Here is an 18,131-nt window from a genome sequence, read left to right as displayed (position 1 = left end):
TTTGTAATGTGTTTGTAATGTTACTTTAGTCTGTTTTGGAGTGCTTGATAGGTCTGCTGATGTTTTCCAAAGTAAAAAAATTGCTTGAATGATGGACTAAATGAATCATAATTTCTTATTATTCATTCATTCATTTTCTTTTCGGCTTAGTCCCTTTATTAATCTGGGCTCGCCACAGCGGAATGAACTGCCAACTTATCCAGCATATGTTTTTACGCAGCGGATGCCCTTCCAGCCGCAACCCATCTCTAGGAAGCATTCATACACACTCATTCACATTAGTACACTACGGACAATTTAGCCTACCTAATTCACCTGTACCACATGTTTTTGGACTGTGGGGGAAACCGGAGCACCTAGAGGAAACTCACGCGAAAGCAGGGAGCACATGCAAACTCCATTAGATGTTTTCATTTCTGTCAGCTTTGCATTTTTGACTGTTTAGCGCCATCTTGTGACTGAATAATGCGCAGGTTAGTGTATACTCCATTTGCTGTTTTCGTTTTCACCAGCTTTGTGTTTTTGACTGTTTAGCGCCATCTTATGACTGAATAATGTCCAGGTTAGTGTATGCTCCATTAGCTGTTGTCGTTTCTGTCAGCTTTGCGTTTTTGACTGTTTAGCGCCATCTTGTGACTGAATAATGCGCAGGTTAGTGTATACTCCATTAGCTGTTTTCGTTTTCATCAGCTTTGTGTTTTTGACTGTTTGGCGTCATCTTGTGACTGAATAATGCACAGGTTAGTGTATACTCCATCAGCTGTTATCCTTTCTGTCAGCTTTGCACTTAAATAAAGAATTAATAAACTATTACGACTCAAACCAATGTTTTGCATCTAATTTTAATGTTTTGTGGCAAGTATCCATGTAATGAGCGGAATAAAGTACATACAGGATGGTTGTTTTTGCAGAATAAAGCTATACTGTCTTATATAACAGTGCTCTAATCCCCGTCGGGCTGTCGATAAAAACTACGTGGATCTACTTTAATCCTAAATGCACAAGCACAACCTTATATTTTAACTATAAATAATAATAACTTTTTATTCTTAGTCCATGCTATTTAATACATTAACAAATGCAACCTTATGGATCACTAAGTGGAATTGTAAGCCATATATTAATAATATTAATTCCAATCAAACTACTGTAAAAGAGTAGTGCATAAATAAATTTTTCCCCTCTGTCTTTCACTCCTCAGCTCCAGCAGATCATGACGCAGGGATGAACCAGTGTCCATCAGAGGGCTCCATCTCCAGTCCTGCAGGGGGAGCCAGAGAGAGTGACCTGCTGACCTGCGGCCAATGCCAAACCAACTTCCCCCTGGGAGATATTCTAGTGTTTATCGAGCACAAGAGGAGACTGTGCCCTGGACCGAGCTCCTGTTTCGACAAACCCAGCGACTGCGGCGGCAGTGGCTCCCCGTCGCCCAGACCCCTGCGGCCGGACGTCTGCCGGAGGTCTGGACCGGTGGAGGTCGGGATCCAGGTCACACCGAGAGAGGAGGAGGAGAAACGCCTGACGCCTGCCAGAGGAATCTGCCCCAAGCAGGAGGGCGTCCCAACAGGTAGGTGTTTTACACTGAGGGCTGGAGGAGGGGGTGTTTAATAGGCTGAAGTTTGGCAAGGAAAGAGGAGTCAAAAACTCACACACAAAGATTCTTACTTATACACTGTATAGCTGGAATACATACACTCTTAAAGAAACTTTCTTGTCAACAAACATTTTTTTTATTGTTTAGGGTTGTATATTGTAGCGATATATGATCTGTTAAAGCTGTAAAAAATTAAGTTGAGCTGACTTAAAACAACTGCTATGAATAAATTCGAAACAAGGTTATATTAAATGAACATAAAACTAGTTGTCATGTCATGACTTGATTTTTTATTATTTACTTTTGCTCACAAAGGCTATATTTATTTGATTAACTCTACAGTAAAAACAAAGCAAATATTATTACAATTTAAAATAAATAAATTCAGATTTTTGGTCAGGTTCAATGTGGAAATTGCAATACTTGTTTTATTTTACATTACTTAACTTAAACATAAATTCTATTCTTTCAAAATATTCAGCACCGATGGATAAAAATACAAACAATGTGATACAGAAGACTAAAGTAATGATGCTAAAAATTCAGCTTTGCCAATTAATTACGTTTTAAAATATATTCAATATTCAACATGTAACTCAGTCAGTAGTCACTGAAATTAGCAATTAGCTGACTTAAAAAAATTGAGGAAACCCGCTGTTTTTAAACCAGCATAGGCTCATTCTGAAAACGTAGCCCTACGGTATATATGTTTCTGGAGATTGCGAATTATGTAGCCAGAAGTACGTCTTTAAAATGAATGCTGTGGGGTGGTATGACGCCGTTACTTTTTGCATTTACAAGACCGCTTATCTCAGTATGGAGGTACCAGTTTGTCCAGTAGCTCACCATGTATGTCAACAAACTTGAGATGCAGAGAGGAGTTGACCATGATGACTGGGTTCAAGTCTGGTGAAGAACAGTTCTAGAAAGCCAAAAAATAAAATGAGCAAGTAAATAACAGGATAAAAGTGCGGTAAAATCTGAAAACGTGGTAAAAACCACGCGAGGGCTTTTCTTTTTCTGGATTGCTTTTTAAAAGTGTCGGTTAGGTTTAGGGAAGCAGGAGGGTGGGTAGCGGCCTCTGGTTTATTTACGCAAGAACAGCAGGTGAGAATGGCACTCGTGAGAGAAATTTAAACGTACACAGCAGCCTCTGGTGGATTTGCGAAAACTAAAACTGAAACAAAACATAGCTTCTGGGACGTATTTGGCGCTCTCCAGTAATTAAATTTAGAGCATAATATTACAAATTAAGTTAGGTCAACTTAACAGTTTCAAGCTTAAATGGGTTTACTCACCAGATTTAATTAAAATCAACGTATCGCTTTTCACAGCATAGTGTAAAAATGCTGGCCTCCAAACAATTGATTTACGTTGGGACAACATGAAAGAATTAAGATAACTTGTTAGTTTTTATGAATTTAATTTGATTGAACATAAAACAATTAAGTAAAAAACCTCAAGAAGTAAGTTGTTTCAGCTTATTTTAAATAAGTAGTTTGAACAAACAGCAAACACCATTTTTTGAGTGCAAAATTCAACAAGTTTCACATTTATGAAGTAAATGCTGTTACCGATCTCAATTCAAACACACATTGTAAAAAAAAAAGCATTTGAAAGTATAGTTTCATCCAGTACTTATTATAATGCACACGCACACACACACACACGCACGCACACACACACACACACACACACACACACGCACGCACGCACGCACGCACACACACACACACACATAATTAAACCACACAAGCTGGACACAAAAATCCATTCTGACTGCATCATTTTTTTTTAAAGGTCCTCTTATTCGGGTCTTCAAGAGGTATTAACGCCCCTTTGCATGATTTTATTAGAGCAAGACGTAGCATCTCTCTCTCTTTCTCTCTCTCTCTTTCTCTCATCTTTAAGTGAAACACAAAACAGAGTGTGCCAGCAGCTGAAACCAATTCTCTAAGAGAGAGAGAGAGAGAGAGAGAGAGAGAGAGAGAGAGAGAGAGAGAGAGAGAGAGAGAGAGAGAGAGCGAGAAAGAGAGAGAGAGCCTCCAGAAATCCTCACTCGACGTGTTTGGGGGAAATATCATCGCATTAAGACGAAAAAAGAAAAAAGGCTAAGAAAAGCCCATTAAAATTCAAGTGCTAAGAGACATAGTGTGGGGATTAATGAAGAAGATTCCTTATTCGGAGGGTTAAAGACTCAGTTTAGCGTGCGGGGCCTGCAGGGGCCACATGTTATCTTCACCCTCCTCTCAGCACACGCAGTCTGGACAAGGAAATGCTTCTCTTGCTAGTCAGAAAATGACAAATAGAGACAAATCAAACACACACATTCGCTGCCCAATGCTAGTCAGCAGGACCCAGAGTTTTTATATAAAAAAAAACTACATTAAAAGTTCCATATTTGTTAGAATGTGCCTTTTCAAAGCTCTTAATCTTGTGTTTTTTTCGTATTTACTGAACAACTTTGGCTTTAGTTTTGCTTCGTTGACAGAAGTGGCGAATTCGTCAAGGTTATCCACAGAAATGCAGGGCAGGAAGGTGCTTTAGGCTTGAATTAAATATTTCCAGAGCATGAAAGCTTCGCTCGACACATTAGACTGCCACTTAACTGTCTTAAGTTTCTGCCAAATTAGATTATATTTAATGGGGCTAATTAAATACAATATGGAGCTATGGTTGCCTACAGGCAAAAGCCATACACGCTGTGGGCCAAAAAGCGCCAAGCCTGATGGATGTTAACCCCTTCTCAACTCAGTGGAGATGTTTTAATTAATACTAAGTGTGAATGTTTGAAAGCATTTCGAAGATAGTTTGTGTTCAGATGTTCTTTTTTCTCTGCAATTTATATTGCGATATGAATACAATTTTACCAGATGACTTAACTCTATTTGAAAAGTCGTTCAATCAGATTGATCGGGAGGATTTTGTAGGGGAGTGAATCATGTAAAGGGCTATATATTATTTTATATAAATATATTTTATATTATTTATTATATACATATAATAAACAAACTACAGTCAAAAATAAACACAATGAAGCTAAGACTAAGTGACATAATATGTGGTGTAGTATTCAGGTAAATTAAGTGAATAATTAAATGTAATAGAACAGTGAATAGGTCTTCATCATTTTAATAATTCAATAAAAATTATCTTTATTAGTTACAAACCGTAAATATCTTGTGCCTGAACGCTTTAAACTATCTTAAAGTGCTCACAAAGTCACAGGAATGAATAAAAACACATACAAATGACAAACATTCAGTATATTATGCTTCAATTCTGCAGTGACTCCACAATCGTGTGTGTTTTAACCCTGTGGTTTCTGGTCACCCAACTCACTCTATTGTGGATAGACACATTGCGATATCAATGCTGAAACAATATATTGTGCAGCCCTAATTTTAACTATTTTAGGTTAAAAATGGTTAGCTATATATAGCTTCGAATTGTACAAGTGAATAGGAATGAATGAAGTGGACTTAATTAACACAACATTACAAGCAACTGACAAAAATGTGCAACCAATATCTGATGTTGCTTTGAAAGTTTGGTATATTTTGCTCCTTTTTTTCCGCATTATTCATATTTGATATGTAATGCAGCTGCAGGTCATCAGTATTTGATTTAGTTTATAAGTGCAAATTATGTACAGTTATTATGATGACAATGTACTTAAAAAAACAACTGATTTCTACACTTGTTAAGTACAGATAACATTATTGTCTAGTTTACAACAACAAAAATGCTGTATTAGGGGCCATTTGTATCTAAAAACAGAAGGTTTAGCTCCCAGGAATGTTGTCCTACACCATTTTAATGTCAAATAATACAAAATAATAATAAAAAAATAATAATGTTGTCATACCAACTTTGTACTGTAATCAGAAGCTTGCAACATTAGTTTCTAAATTCTGAATTCTGAAGCACTGCAAAATATGGGAGCTTAATGGACACACATGTCTGTCAAGTGTGTGTTTTACATATAAAAACAATTGCAAAGTTGTCTATTACAATAGAAAAAATGTGTTCTGTGCGAATGGATCCTTGTGCATGCCAGGCCACTGGTTGGCAATGTCATGTTGTGATGTAAATGTTTAGTTAAAATTGTTGTCATAAAACATAACCTACTTTACATAACCTAGTATAATATAACTGATGGTGTTTACATAAAATTTGACAAATAGTAACATTTAATTGTATGAGTTTATTTATTCATACACAAAAATTCACAACAATCATACAATAAATGCTTGTGAGTGCTTCAATAGGAAGTATTCAATTTAAATTGCTTGGATTAGAAAATAGAAAAATAACTATTTGTGTTACTTTTATTGAGATTGTTACAGTGTAAATACACAAACAAGAATGGTGACACCTTTGTTTGGTACCAATTCTCACTGTAAACTACTGGATTAGTACCTACCTATTATTAAAATACTGATTGTTTATTAGTACTTATAAATTATATATTCTCCATGAACTTAATCTATATCCCTAATCCTGCCTAATGACTATTGCCAGACAGAATCTTTAGCATTTTTACGTTTTTAGCTATTTCTGCTGAGAATTTTGTAAAAAAATGTGCGGATTCGTGTGGAATGATTTTAGGAATAACTAAAAACTTAATATCTGAAATAAAAAAATAATACTTTTTTAACTTTTATTTAATGTTTACAATGCAAATCCAATTAGATCTATTTATTTGGTAAACAAAGCAAGTCTCTCATATAATATCTCTACTAAAAGACAGAAAATATTACTGCACAAACTGTGTTGTAGGTAAATCATATGAACATTTTAATATTATTATATCACAATAACTGAATAACTTTTAAAGTGAATAAATACAAATTTACACAAGTAAAAACATAGACTCAATAATGGGCTAAAAATATGTGAAAATCTGTGGATTGCTTTGTGCGCAGTTTCCGTGTGGGCCTACTAATGACTAAACCCAACCACTACCTTAATAACCATTAATAAGCAGCAAGTTAGAGGTAATTGACACAAAAGTCTTAGCTAATGGTTTATTAATAGCAAGAACTGTACCTTAAAATAAAGTGTGACCCTAAGAGCTTATTATGAATGAAATTACTTAACCATACTGTAATTAATATAGGGGTAAGGTTTGCTTTATTCACAATTCGTACTGTAATAGGTGAATGTAATTTGCATTTAGATTATTTTAAATATGAGATTATGTCTTAGTTAGACCTGTGCAAAAATCTCTTTTGTATTCAAAATAAAGATTTTTTTGTCTCAAATCTTTTTTTGTTTTTGATACATACACTGTAAAATAATATTGCTGCCTATTTTTTGGTGTTGGATCAGGTTAACTTTTGTGGTCAATCCATTGTACATCAGTCGAACTGACTAAAAATATTAAGTTAATCTTTGTCAAATTGACATATTTAGTTGAAACCTTCAAAATAAAGTAGCATATAAAACATTTGCTGTCATATCACATTTCTTTTACTGTAATAGATTATATTTATAGTATGTATGTAATAGATTGTTGTAATAGATTTACATTTTTAGATGCGTTAAAAAAATAACGCCATGTCAATTCATGTCATATTCCTTGAAAATGTCAATTTTCTGTTGTTTCCTGTCATGTGCTTACAAGCAGGGTTTGGCAAAAATGCATTGAAATGTATTTTAAAATAAAAGACCAAATACCTCAATTTTAAGTGTATCAAAATAAACTACAAATGCAGTAGCCACAAAATGTATTAAAATAAAATACTGTTATTATATTTTGAAAATACTACAAAATACTTTTACAAGGAAGCATGACATTTCTTTCCAAACCTTCCTTCCATCAATAGGACTATTGGATCAATCCCTTCACCATTAAACTAACTTAGTAAAGTAAACAATGATTGCCAGCAACAGCATTTCTCTGAGCAAGTTTAAGTCAGCTTCTCTGCACCGTACCTCTACTGTACATGAGGAGGTATTCATAAAAAATGTAACTTGTGTTTCTCTTTAATTTTAGTATATATTTTGTACAAATTTCATATAGAAAGTATTGTCTTGAAGATGATCTCTTTAATCACTGTAAAAACTATTTAATGCAGATAATGAGTTGGAAAGTAGTACTATATCTTTCCATACATCTCTATTTATTGTGAAAATTGCATCCATCTCTTAAGTTATATTTGTTATAGTTATATTTTAAAAAGGAGATATATGAAAAGGTATTTAAAAATGTTGTTCACATAATTTGTTGAATAAATCTTTTTTTTTTGCTATTGAAATCAATACTTCAATACTTATGATACTGTTCAATACTTATTGTAAAATCACGATTTCTGAAAAATACCAACATCTCCAGTTTTAGTCATTTTCATAAATTATGTTTTTTTTGCAATTGCAATCTTCAATACACAATGTAAATACAATATCTCAAAAAACTAAGCTATCTGTTTTTGCTGCTATAAAACCTGAGTTGGGAGTTTTTGACTAATCTGTAGATTGGAGTATTATTAAATATTTTTATCTCATACTGATTAACTATGTCAAAGTTTGCAATTAACTACATACAGTATAAAGAGCATCTACAGATTAGCAACTGGCATTTGAAACAGTAGGTATAGGACTTACTTATGTTGTTCGTCTTATTTTCCTGACTTATTTTGACTTGCTCCTGAATCTACCCTTACTATTTTTCTGTTACTTTATTTATGCATAATTTCCATCCATATACTTCAAGCATTGATCAACTTCTTCAATATTACGAGTAATCAATTTTGTAGTCTGATCTCAAGCCTTGGCAAATAACTGTAAAAACACGGCTATTAAAGGACACATTTTTATGATGTCATCATGTAGACTTCTTACTAAATTGTTTAAAAATACAAAAATACAAGACACTGAAGTATTTTGATACAAAATATTAAGCCATTTTCATAAACCTTATCAAACAAATTACAAAATACTATTTTGTATTTAAAATACGTATTTGAAATACTTGTAGCATAAATACTGCCCATCCCTGCATACAAACATAATTCATGTTGTTTTCAAATCCTATCGTTCACTGTAAAACAATATTTTTTAATTAATTCTGTTAATTAATTAATTATTTACGGTTGTGAATTGCATTATAGGAAGTTGATTTCTGCTCTGTCGACTTTTAATGTTGAAAATTCAACTCTACATTTTAACAAAGTGAATTTTATTGACATTTTAGTAGTTTGAAATAATATAATGTATAAGAAATAATATATATAGAGAGAAATAAGTCTGTGAATTGTTGTGGCAGTTTATTTCAAGGTATTTGTACCTTAATATATAACACCAACCCAGACTATATATCACTTTAAACTATTAAAAGTCCAACTTTTAAGGTTAAAGGTTGTTAGAAGAAAGATCAAAAGCATAACAAAATGCATAACAGCGCTCAAAAGCATAACAAAAAATATAAATACTGAAAACTGCTAATTTACAGATATTTTTATAGTGTTCACTGCCCTTAAATTTGAATCAACCATCTAGCTAATCATCCTCCATAAACGCAGGAGAAAGTGTACACGGCATTGCACGCTTGTCCTTTTCCAAACGCTCCTCTAATCACCTAGCATGCGCTCATTTAAATATTAGAGTAGGCTTTAATCATGGAAAGTAATCAGTGTCATGAATATTCATACCGTGCCGGTCTAACAGTCTCATTGTCTCGCTCCTGTGCCAAATCGTGTCTTCCTGCCTCTCAGCTGTCTGCTCTGATGGCCTCAGTCTGCCGTCAATGGAAAGAAGTTTAAAATAAATACACTATTCATACATGATCCTAAGAGAACAGAGCATGTGTGTGTGTGTGTGTGTGAGTTTCAAAAGATGAGGAGACTGATCCCTGTTCCAAGTGATGAATATTTGCACAGCGGCTCAAGAAGACGCCATTTGCATAATGACTTTGTAGTTTTGCATTAATTAAATTTGCATATGAAACTGCGTTAATTACCTCTGATCATCTGTTTTCAACATTGCAGCATTTGATGTCCAGCCTTCGGGGTTGTGATTAGGGGTTACAGTGGCTGTTTCAGACTGCCTGTGTGTGTGTGTGTGTGTGTCAAAAATCGAAGTAGAAAAGAAAGTGAATCTGATGAGTCAGTTTGACTTCTTCCCTCTTTCTCGTGTCCAAACTCTTGCTTATATCCTGGCATATGAAAACAACACTTCAGAATGCTGTAGTTAAAAGAGAAGACATGTTTTTCATGTTCAGAGCTCTGTGTGTGTATGTGTGTTTTTAAAATACTCACTGTCTTTAGCAAGTTCAAGGATCGGCTTTTGAATTCTGATGAAAGTACTGTCTCTAGTACTCTTTTTGCACATGCATAGGTATTTTTTTATTTTATTTAATTTTTTTTCTGAATGTCTTTATGAAAAATGAACCACAGATCAAGCACTACATGCATGAAATTATGGTTATCCTTGACCATAGTAACTTTATATATATATATATATATATATATATATATATATATATATATATATATATAAATATATATATATATATTATATGTACATATGTGCATATGTATATATGCATTGAATTGTTTTAATGCTAAAACCATATATGTCATATGTATTAAACAAAAACATGTCATTAAATCCGACCAGAGAATTATTAAAAGGAAAAGCCACGAATGTATAAATCCAAAACAGCGATTTAAACTGGCTTTATATACTGGGTGTTTGTTTTAGACATATATAAATATAATTTTTAATGCATTCATGATTTTGGCGGCCAATAATTCATGGGTAAAACACATTGTGGTTACAGATCAAATTGAGCACCCCTTTATTATCGTTTATGTACTTAATGGCGTCTGGGTGGTATTTTGTTGATGGGTTTTGAGCATGTCACAGCCTGTCCTTGTGCTTGTGTACATTTGTGAGTTTGATTGGATGTCATAAAAAAGAAATCATACACATTTTTTCACACTTTTATAGAAATAAAAGGTACACGAGTTTGGGGTCAGTAGGATTTTTAAATGTTTTAAAATAAGCTCTCCAAGGCTGCATTCATTTAATCAAAAATACAGTATTAATTTTAAAATTATGAAATGTTATTGCAATATAAAATAACTGTTCAAAGGTTGTTTATAATTTAATTTATTAATTTATTCCATTGATTTTAATGATTAATTTTTAGCTTCATTACTCCAGGCTTCAGAGTCACATGATCCTTCAGAAAACACTCTATTATTATTATTATTATTATTATTATTATTATTATTATTATTATTATTATTATTATTATTAATAATAACAATAATAATAATAATAATAATAATAATAATAATAATAATTATTATTATTATTATTATTTTATTAAATATTATTTATTATTTATTATTATTAATGACTGGAGTAATAATTTCATTTAAAACTGCAAACAATAAGTACACAATAAATACTTAAGAATTTAAAAATTGTTTGCAATTTAATTAATGCTGCCTTAATGAACAGAATAACTTTCTTTAAAAAAAAAAAGCTGACCCCAAACTTTTGACCGGTAGTGTATGTTTATTACGTGTTCATTGCATTTTATGAATTGCATTTACAGTTGTTTTTTTGCCTTGCTGTCTGCAAACTTATCAGATCAGATCTGTGACCCATTTATATCAACATACACACACCAGTTGAGAACACTGTTGATTCAGATTTTGATCAATTTGTTTTCAATTCCGCAAATTCTACAGTAATAAATGCTCAGCGTAAATCCAAATGAAAACCAGTACATAATTTAGTAGATTTAAATTTTTTATATATCTATAGATATTGTTATATGTTGAAGTTAGAATTATTAGCCCTCCTGAATTATTAGCCTCCCTGAATTATTAGCCCCCCTGAACTATTAGCCCTCCTGCATATTTTTTTCCCCAATTTTTGTTTAATGAAAGGAAAAATTTCTCTACACATTTCTAAACATAAGAGTTTTATAACGACATTTTAATAACTGATTTCTTTTATCTTTGCTTTCATGATGACAGTACATAATATTTGACTAGATATTTTCCAAGATACTAGTATTCAGCTTAAAGTGATTTAAAGGGTCAATTAGGTTAAATAGGTTAACTAGGCAGGTTAGTTTGTTCTGTAGACAATTGGAAAAAATATATAGCTTAAAGGGGCTAATAATACTGCCCAAAAAAATTAAAAACTGCTTTATTCTAGCCAAAATAAAGCAAATAAGACTTTCTCCAGAAAAAAAAATATTATCAGACATACTGTGAAAAATGCTTTGCTCTGTTAAACATATTTTGGGAAATATTTGAAAAAGAAACAAAAACAAACTGGGCTAATCACTTTGACTTCAATATATATATATATATATATATATATATATATTCCAGAAAGTGGGAAGCAAAAAAAAAAGCCAAAAAATTAAATAAACAAGTAAATAACAGGGTGAGAATGTGGTAAAATCTGAAAACGTGGTAAAAATCAGGCAAGGGCTTTTCTTTTTTGCATTGCTTTGGAAAACACTGTCGGTTTAGGGAAATGGGTGGGAGGATCAATCGGTACTTTTGAAAACACTATTGGTTGGGTTTAGAGACGGAGGAGGGTGGGTCAGTTGATCGGTCGGTCAGTCAGTCAGTCAGTCAGTCAGTCAGTCAGTCAGTCAGTCAGTCGACAGCAGCCTTGGTGGATTTGTGCAAGAAGAGCAGGTGCGAATGGCACTCACGAGAGAAATTTGAGCTCTCAAAAAGTGTACTGATGGATTCGCGAAAAAAAAAAACTGCAAAAAAACATAGCTTCTGCAAAGTATTTGGTGCTCTCCAGAAATGTATATAGCGGTACATTTTCAGAATGAGCCTGGGTTGATAGATTAGAGTTGGAACAATCGTTGTGTGAGTTCAGTATTTAAGTGGATGGAACACAAAACAATTAAGTTGTCCCCCAAAAAACTCAAGAATCAGTAGTATCAACAAACATTATTTTTTGAACGCATGATTCCTTGCATGGTGCCTGTGGTTTTTTCGAGCCTCTGGGATTTCAGTCCTGTTCAGTTTTTTTGGGATTGGTCCAAAACGAGACCACCCCCATTGCTGTCTGATTGGTGCTGTCTGAGCGGCAGGGGTCAACCTGGTCCATGTTGGACGCATTATAGAGCAGGACAGCGCTGCATGTGCGCTCCATGAGCCCAAGCGTTGGAAAGAGTTAAAGTCTCCCACATGAAGGCATCAAACGCTCCACATACCACTTTATTGTAGTCATATGGCAGCAGATTTGATATTTTTCCTTCCACAGCAGGGAATAAAACTTGCCACTAATTTGGACTGCGAGCGTCGCCACTAAATTTCAACATGTGCTGATGGTGTTGACCAGATGTGTAACTTTTTTTTCGTCTTCCTCTCTGTCTCGCTATCGCTCTTTTTGTCAAATCATCCATTCAAGTAAAATATTGCAGAAGAAATCACAAGGATGGTGAGATGACATGACGGCGATTCATATTGTAAATGTTGACAGAATCTGTACTACTAGTACTTTTAAAAGCTACGTATTTGAATGAAACATCTAAACTGGTTTAAGCTGGTCTTTAGGCCTTGCCAGTACAGTTGAAGACACAATGATTAGCCATTCTGTGAAATTGTAAGTCGGTTTAAAATATTTCCCAAGTAATAATCCTTTTTGCAACTCATTTCGGGTCACACTTTACAATAAGGTTTCATTTGAAAATGCATTTACTAACACTATGAACTAATGTTAATTAAGTAATTAACTATTCATAATTAACTAATTATGAACAATACATGTACAGCATTTATTAACTGCAGTTCAACATTTACTAATACATTATTAACATCCAATTTCATGCTTGTTAACATTAGATTACGCACCGTGAGTTAACACGAACTGTCTTTTTATTAACTAATGTGACATAGCATGAATAAATAAAAACTTATGTTTGTTTGTGTATGTTAATAAATTCATTAATTAACAATAACTAGTAAAACCTTATTTTAGAGGGTTACCTAATTTTAAATAGCAAATCACACTTTATACTGAAGTACAACTTATGCTATTAACAAACCATTAGTGAACCACTAACTAAGACTTTTAACTCAATAAACTACTAATTAGTGGCTTTATTATTCATTAGTGGTTGGGTTTATGTATTGAGGAGGAAAATAAGATCATTCTTTATAATAAACAGCTAATAAACAGTTAATATCTTAATAGTAGACCGGAAGTAAGCCGAACAGTGTTAATTGTTACTTAAACTAGAATTTTACCCCAATATCTTTGCCATGAGAACAGTACACGATATTTTACTACACTGTAAAAAATACCCATAAATTAGCAGTTTTACTTACTTTGTGATTCATTCATTATTTTATTCTTTTGAATTGCGTAATGGGAGCTTGATCTTTCGTCCAACAACATTTAACCTTGAAAAGTGTGAAAATGTGACTTTAATGAACATTTTTAATAGTTTAAAGTGATATATTGGAGCATGGAGATGCAATGTTTATTACAATACAGAAAACATCACAATATGGCTGTGATTTAATTAATAGATTTAATTAATTAATACACTACATGTTTGAGAATGAAGCGTATCATCATACACTGTTTCTGCATCTTGATTCATAGTAAATGATCCAAGGCTCTTTGAGGTGATGAAATCACATACAATGAGATAAATGTGTGTAAATGAATGCAGTTGAATCCTGCAGTCTGAAAGCTGCAGTGCATAGTGGAGAAAATAAATGTCATTGTTCAGTGTTTAGAAATGATGAAATATAGTTTTATTTGTTGTTCAACTTTGTTTGTATGAAGTACTTTTTTATATTTTACACTACAATAGTATTGTATATACAATAATAATAATAATAATAATAATAATAATAATAATAATAATAATAATAATAATAATAATAATGATAATAATAATAATAATAATAATAATAATAATAATAATAATAATAATAATAATAATAATAATAATTGTATAGTCACCAGGGCTGATTAGACTATTTTCTTGAAGATTAAAAGGTAAATATTTTATTAAATATTATTTATATATTATTATATAAAATTATTTATGGAATTATGATGCATAAATATGCTATTTTACATTTAACTGTTCAAGTTTTGAATTTAAAAAAATGTTAGTCTCTCCAGAAAACCATAAAGCGCCATTTATTTAACTTTTATTTTTACTCTGTGAAATTTATATACAGTTAAAGTCCAAATTATTAGACCCCCTGAATTATTAGCCCCCCCTGTTTATTTTTTCACCCAATTTCTGTTTAACCAAGCAAATATTTTTTCAACACATTTCTAAACATATTATATTTAATAACTCATTTCTAATAACTGATTTCTTTTATCTTTGCCATGATGACAGTAAATAATATTTTACTAGATATTTTTCAAGACACTTCTATACAGCTTAAGTGATATTTAAATTATATTCATATCTCACTATATATTGCAGCAAAAGAAAATACCGCAATGTCAGATTTTTCAATATATCGTGCAGCCATAATAATCTCAATAAATGAATCAGTAACATTGGGAATGTGTAAAACTATCACTAACGAACAAAGTTTATTCAGATGTTGTTTTTGAAAGCTGTTTACACAAAGGACGATATATAATTTATATGTCAACAACTCTGACCAAAATTTTAATAAGCATTATATTTTATGAGAAACAAAGAGATGTTCATGCTGCAGCCAATAATACTGGAATATCTTTCAGAATTATTTTTTTTTTCAAGCTGATAATTGATAAAAACAATGGCATGAATACTAATATACACCGTAAAAAGCGTATAGTTGACTACTTAAAAAAGGGGGTAAACTTGTTGCCTTAAAATGTTTACATCAATGAACTACTGTATGTGCATAATTCTAACAATTAAGTTAAGTCAACTTAACAGTTACTAGTAAAGTCAACTTGTCGCTTTTATTTGGAAGAGGATTAGGGCCAAGCAATAATAATAAATGTTGAGAGTTGGTTATAATAATAATAGTAATAATAAAAAATAGATTAAAGAGAGTAAAGTTATTAAAATGTAATAATTAAACTATGTATAATTATGTATAATGTATAATTAAACTCATAAAATTGTGCAAATAACATGTTTTGAATAAACATTATTTTTTGAGAGAAAAATCATTCAATTTTGAGAAATTGTTAAGCTAAAAATAAACTCAATCAATTTTAAGAATTAAGTATTTTATTGAGAGAAAAGTCTCAATTTTGAAAATTTTGAGCATAAACTCAATGAATGTCAAATCCCGAACGTCAATATTTACAATAATCTTAAAATCTAAAATTTTATCTCAAAAATAATGGCTTTATTCTTAGAATTTATTGAGTTTATTTGCTAGTTCACTAGAAAAAGTGTTGCATACAAAACTGTTGCAAACTATTTATTTGTGTTAAATTTAAACAAACAAATTCAATTGAGCAATGTTCAACCTAATTTGTTTGTTTAAATTCAGCCCAAATAAATTGTTTACAACCACTTAACGTAAAAAAATTTTGTAAATCCAAGGAATCATCTTTGAATAATTTTTTTCAGTGTTTATTGTGACATTTTCTCAAAATTGAATTATTTTTTTCTCAAAAAAACAGCTTTTTCTATGAATTTAATAGGAATTTTCTACTTGTTTTTCTCTCAAAAAGCATTTATTTTCACAGTTTAATGAATTTATTTAATGAATTTTCCTTCAAAAATAATGTCTTTTCTCTAAATTAGAAAATTTAATTTAGATTTATTTCTCAAAATTTAAAGTTCAATCTAGCATTTTAATGGCTTTCATCTCAAGATAGTTTTATTTATTTATTTATTTGTTTGTTTGTTTTTGGTTTGGCCCTAATTCTCTTCAATACTGTTAAGGCGACAGGTTTACTCGCTTTTTAAAAGTAAATTATCTGTCACTTTTTTAGTCTAATTATTATAAGTCTCTATTCTTGATGCGACCTTTAAACTTGTACGGTTTTAAGATTATTTCTTTCATTTTTCCACATTAGCACTCACTTGACATTAGGATAACTCTTCTAGTAAGACATTACGATAGTCTTGGCTCTGCAGGGTGAGAAAGCATTTGCAAAAACTGGTTATAGTGTCACAATCAGGCAGCCAAGCCACACACACATTCTAATGCCCAAAGGAGAAGCTGACAGTGAGGGATTATGAGTAACTTACCACCCTCCCAAACCAGAAACATGTGCATTCTATCTGCATTTAATGCCATCTTCTTGGCACATGGTTTATTGACAACAAAAATTTTACGTAGAAAAGCTAAAGGCCTGTGAACATTTGAAAGGATGTTAATAAAAACACTGTCATTATCAAAACGAGATCTCACAGACTGCACTGAATTACACTGGCTGCGGTAAACTGAAGTGTTTTCAACCATCGCTATGGTTTGCTGTCAAGAGTTTGGTGGCAAATTTCTGTCATTGTGTGCGGAGTCCTGCTGGGTGGCACTGTAAAAAACGCCTTTAAAGTAGCATTTCTCATACAATTAGACTTTTTTTTCTTTGTGCATCTGTATTTTAACAATATATTAACATTGGGTCTAAATTAAGGTGGAAATTCACAGTTCATTTTGTTTATTTGAAGTCTTAAATTGTTCTCCTAAAGGGATAGTTCACCCAAATATTCTGTCATTGTTTACTTACTTGTTCAAAACCTATTTGAGATTCTTTCTACCGTTGAACACAAAAGAAGACATTTGAAGAATTCCGCATTCTTCAAAATATCTTCTTTTGTGTTCAATAGAAGATAGAAACCCCTAAAGGTTTAAAAGCACACAAGGAAGAGTAAATAGTGAGGTAATTTACATCTTTGGGTTAACTATGCCTATTATTTAGTTATTATTAAAGAACTATTTTGGCACAACAGTTCTTAAATGTTCATTTTGTGAGTGGGAAGAACATTTTAGCTTTTTCACTGAATAGAAGGTTTTATGGATGTTAAGGATTATATTTGTTTGCTTGTGCATGTGCGTGTGCGTGTGTGTGTGTGTGTGTGTGTGTGTGTGTGTGTGTGTGTGTTTGTGTACTCGTTTTGGTGGTTAACGGCATGTAATGGCATTACTATGATCTAGTTGTATGCTATTACAGTGGTTTACGAGGACAAACTGATGTCCTTGTTATTCAAAACACTTCAAAATCATAATTTACAGTCTTTTGACATTCAAATTTTGTCACAATCCCTATTTCATAAAAAGTGTTTTACTGTATAAAATACACCTGTGGAGAGTCCCTGTGAACCACCAATACCAACATTTGTGTGTGTGTGTCTGTGTGTGTACGTGTGTATGTGTGTGTATTTTTTCAGTATCTTTTCATGCTTTCCCAGACAAAACTGTGTTTAGATGAACATAAACAGACATTCAAAAAAACATTTAATATTCACATAATGCAAGCCTGTGCAATCTTCAAAGTTGACCCTGTAAAACCACATGGTTAGTGATGGTTTGTTACTCCATTTTAACTGGGGTTTTGAGGATTGACAGCCAAGAAAACTCCCTAAACTTGGCGAATATTTATAGGCAATAAA

General features: G+C 32.1%; 1 protein-coding gene and 1 long non-coding RNA gene across 2 annotated transcripts in view; one reads left to right on the top strand and one right to left on the bottom strand.

Annotated features, from left to right (window-relative positions):
- Positions 1–18,131, top strand: part of bcl11bb (BCL11 transcription factor B b) — a 54,980-nt gene that overhangs the window by 16,140 nt on the left and 20,709 nt on the right. Inside the window, exon 2 of the mRNA XM_056480802.1 lies at positions 1,202–1,567. Within this exon, the coding sequence (XP_056336777.1) occupies positions 1,202–1,567 (366 nt within the window). The remainder of the gene's footprint in view (positions 1–1,201; positions 1,568–18,131) is intronic.
- Positions 2,166–9,651, bottom strand: LOC130247525 (uncharacterized). Its single transcript, XR_008839556.1, has 3 exons — positions 9,558–9,651; positions 9,250–9,335; positions 2,166–2,516 (listed from the first exon to the last, which is right to left on the bottom strand). It is a non-coding gene; the product is annotated as an uncharacterized LOC130247525 (long non-coding RNA).

The sequence above is a fragment of the Danio aesculapii genome, chromosome 20 (assembly GCF_903798145.1).
Source record: "Danio aesculapii chromosome 20, fDanAes4.1, whole genome shotgun sequence".
Taxonomy (NCBI): Eukaryota; Metazoa; Chordata; class Actinopteri; order Cypriniformes; family Danionidae; genus Danio; species Danio aesculapii.
Note: the sequence above shows the minus strand (reverse complement) of the source record. Positions and strands in the feature narration are given on the sequence as shown.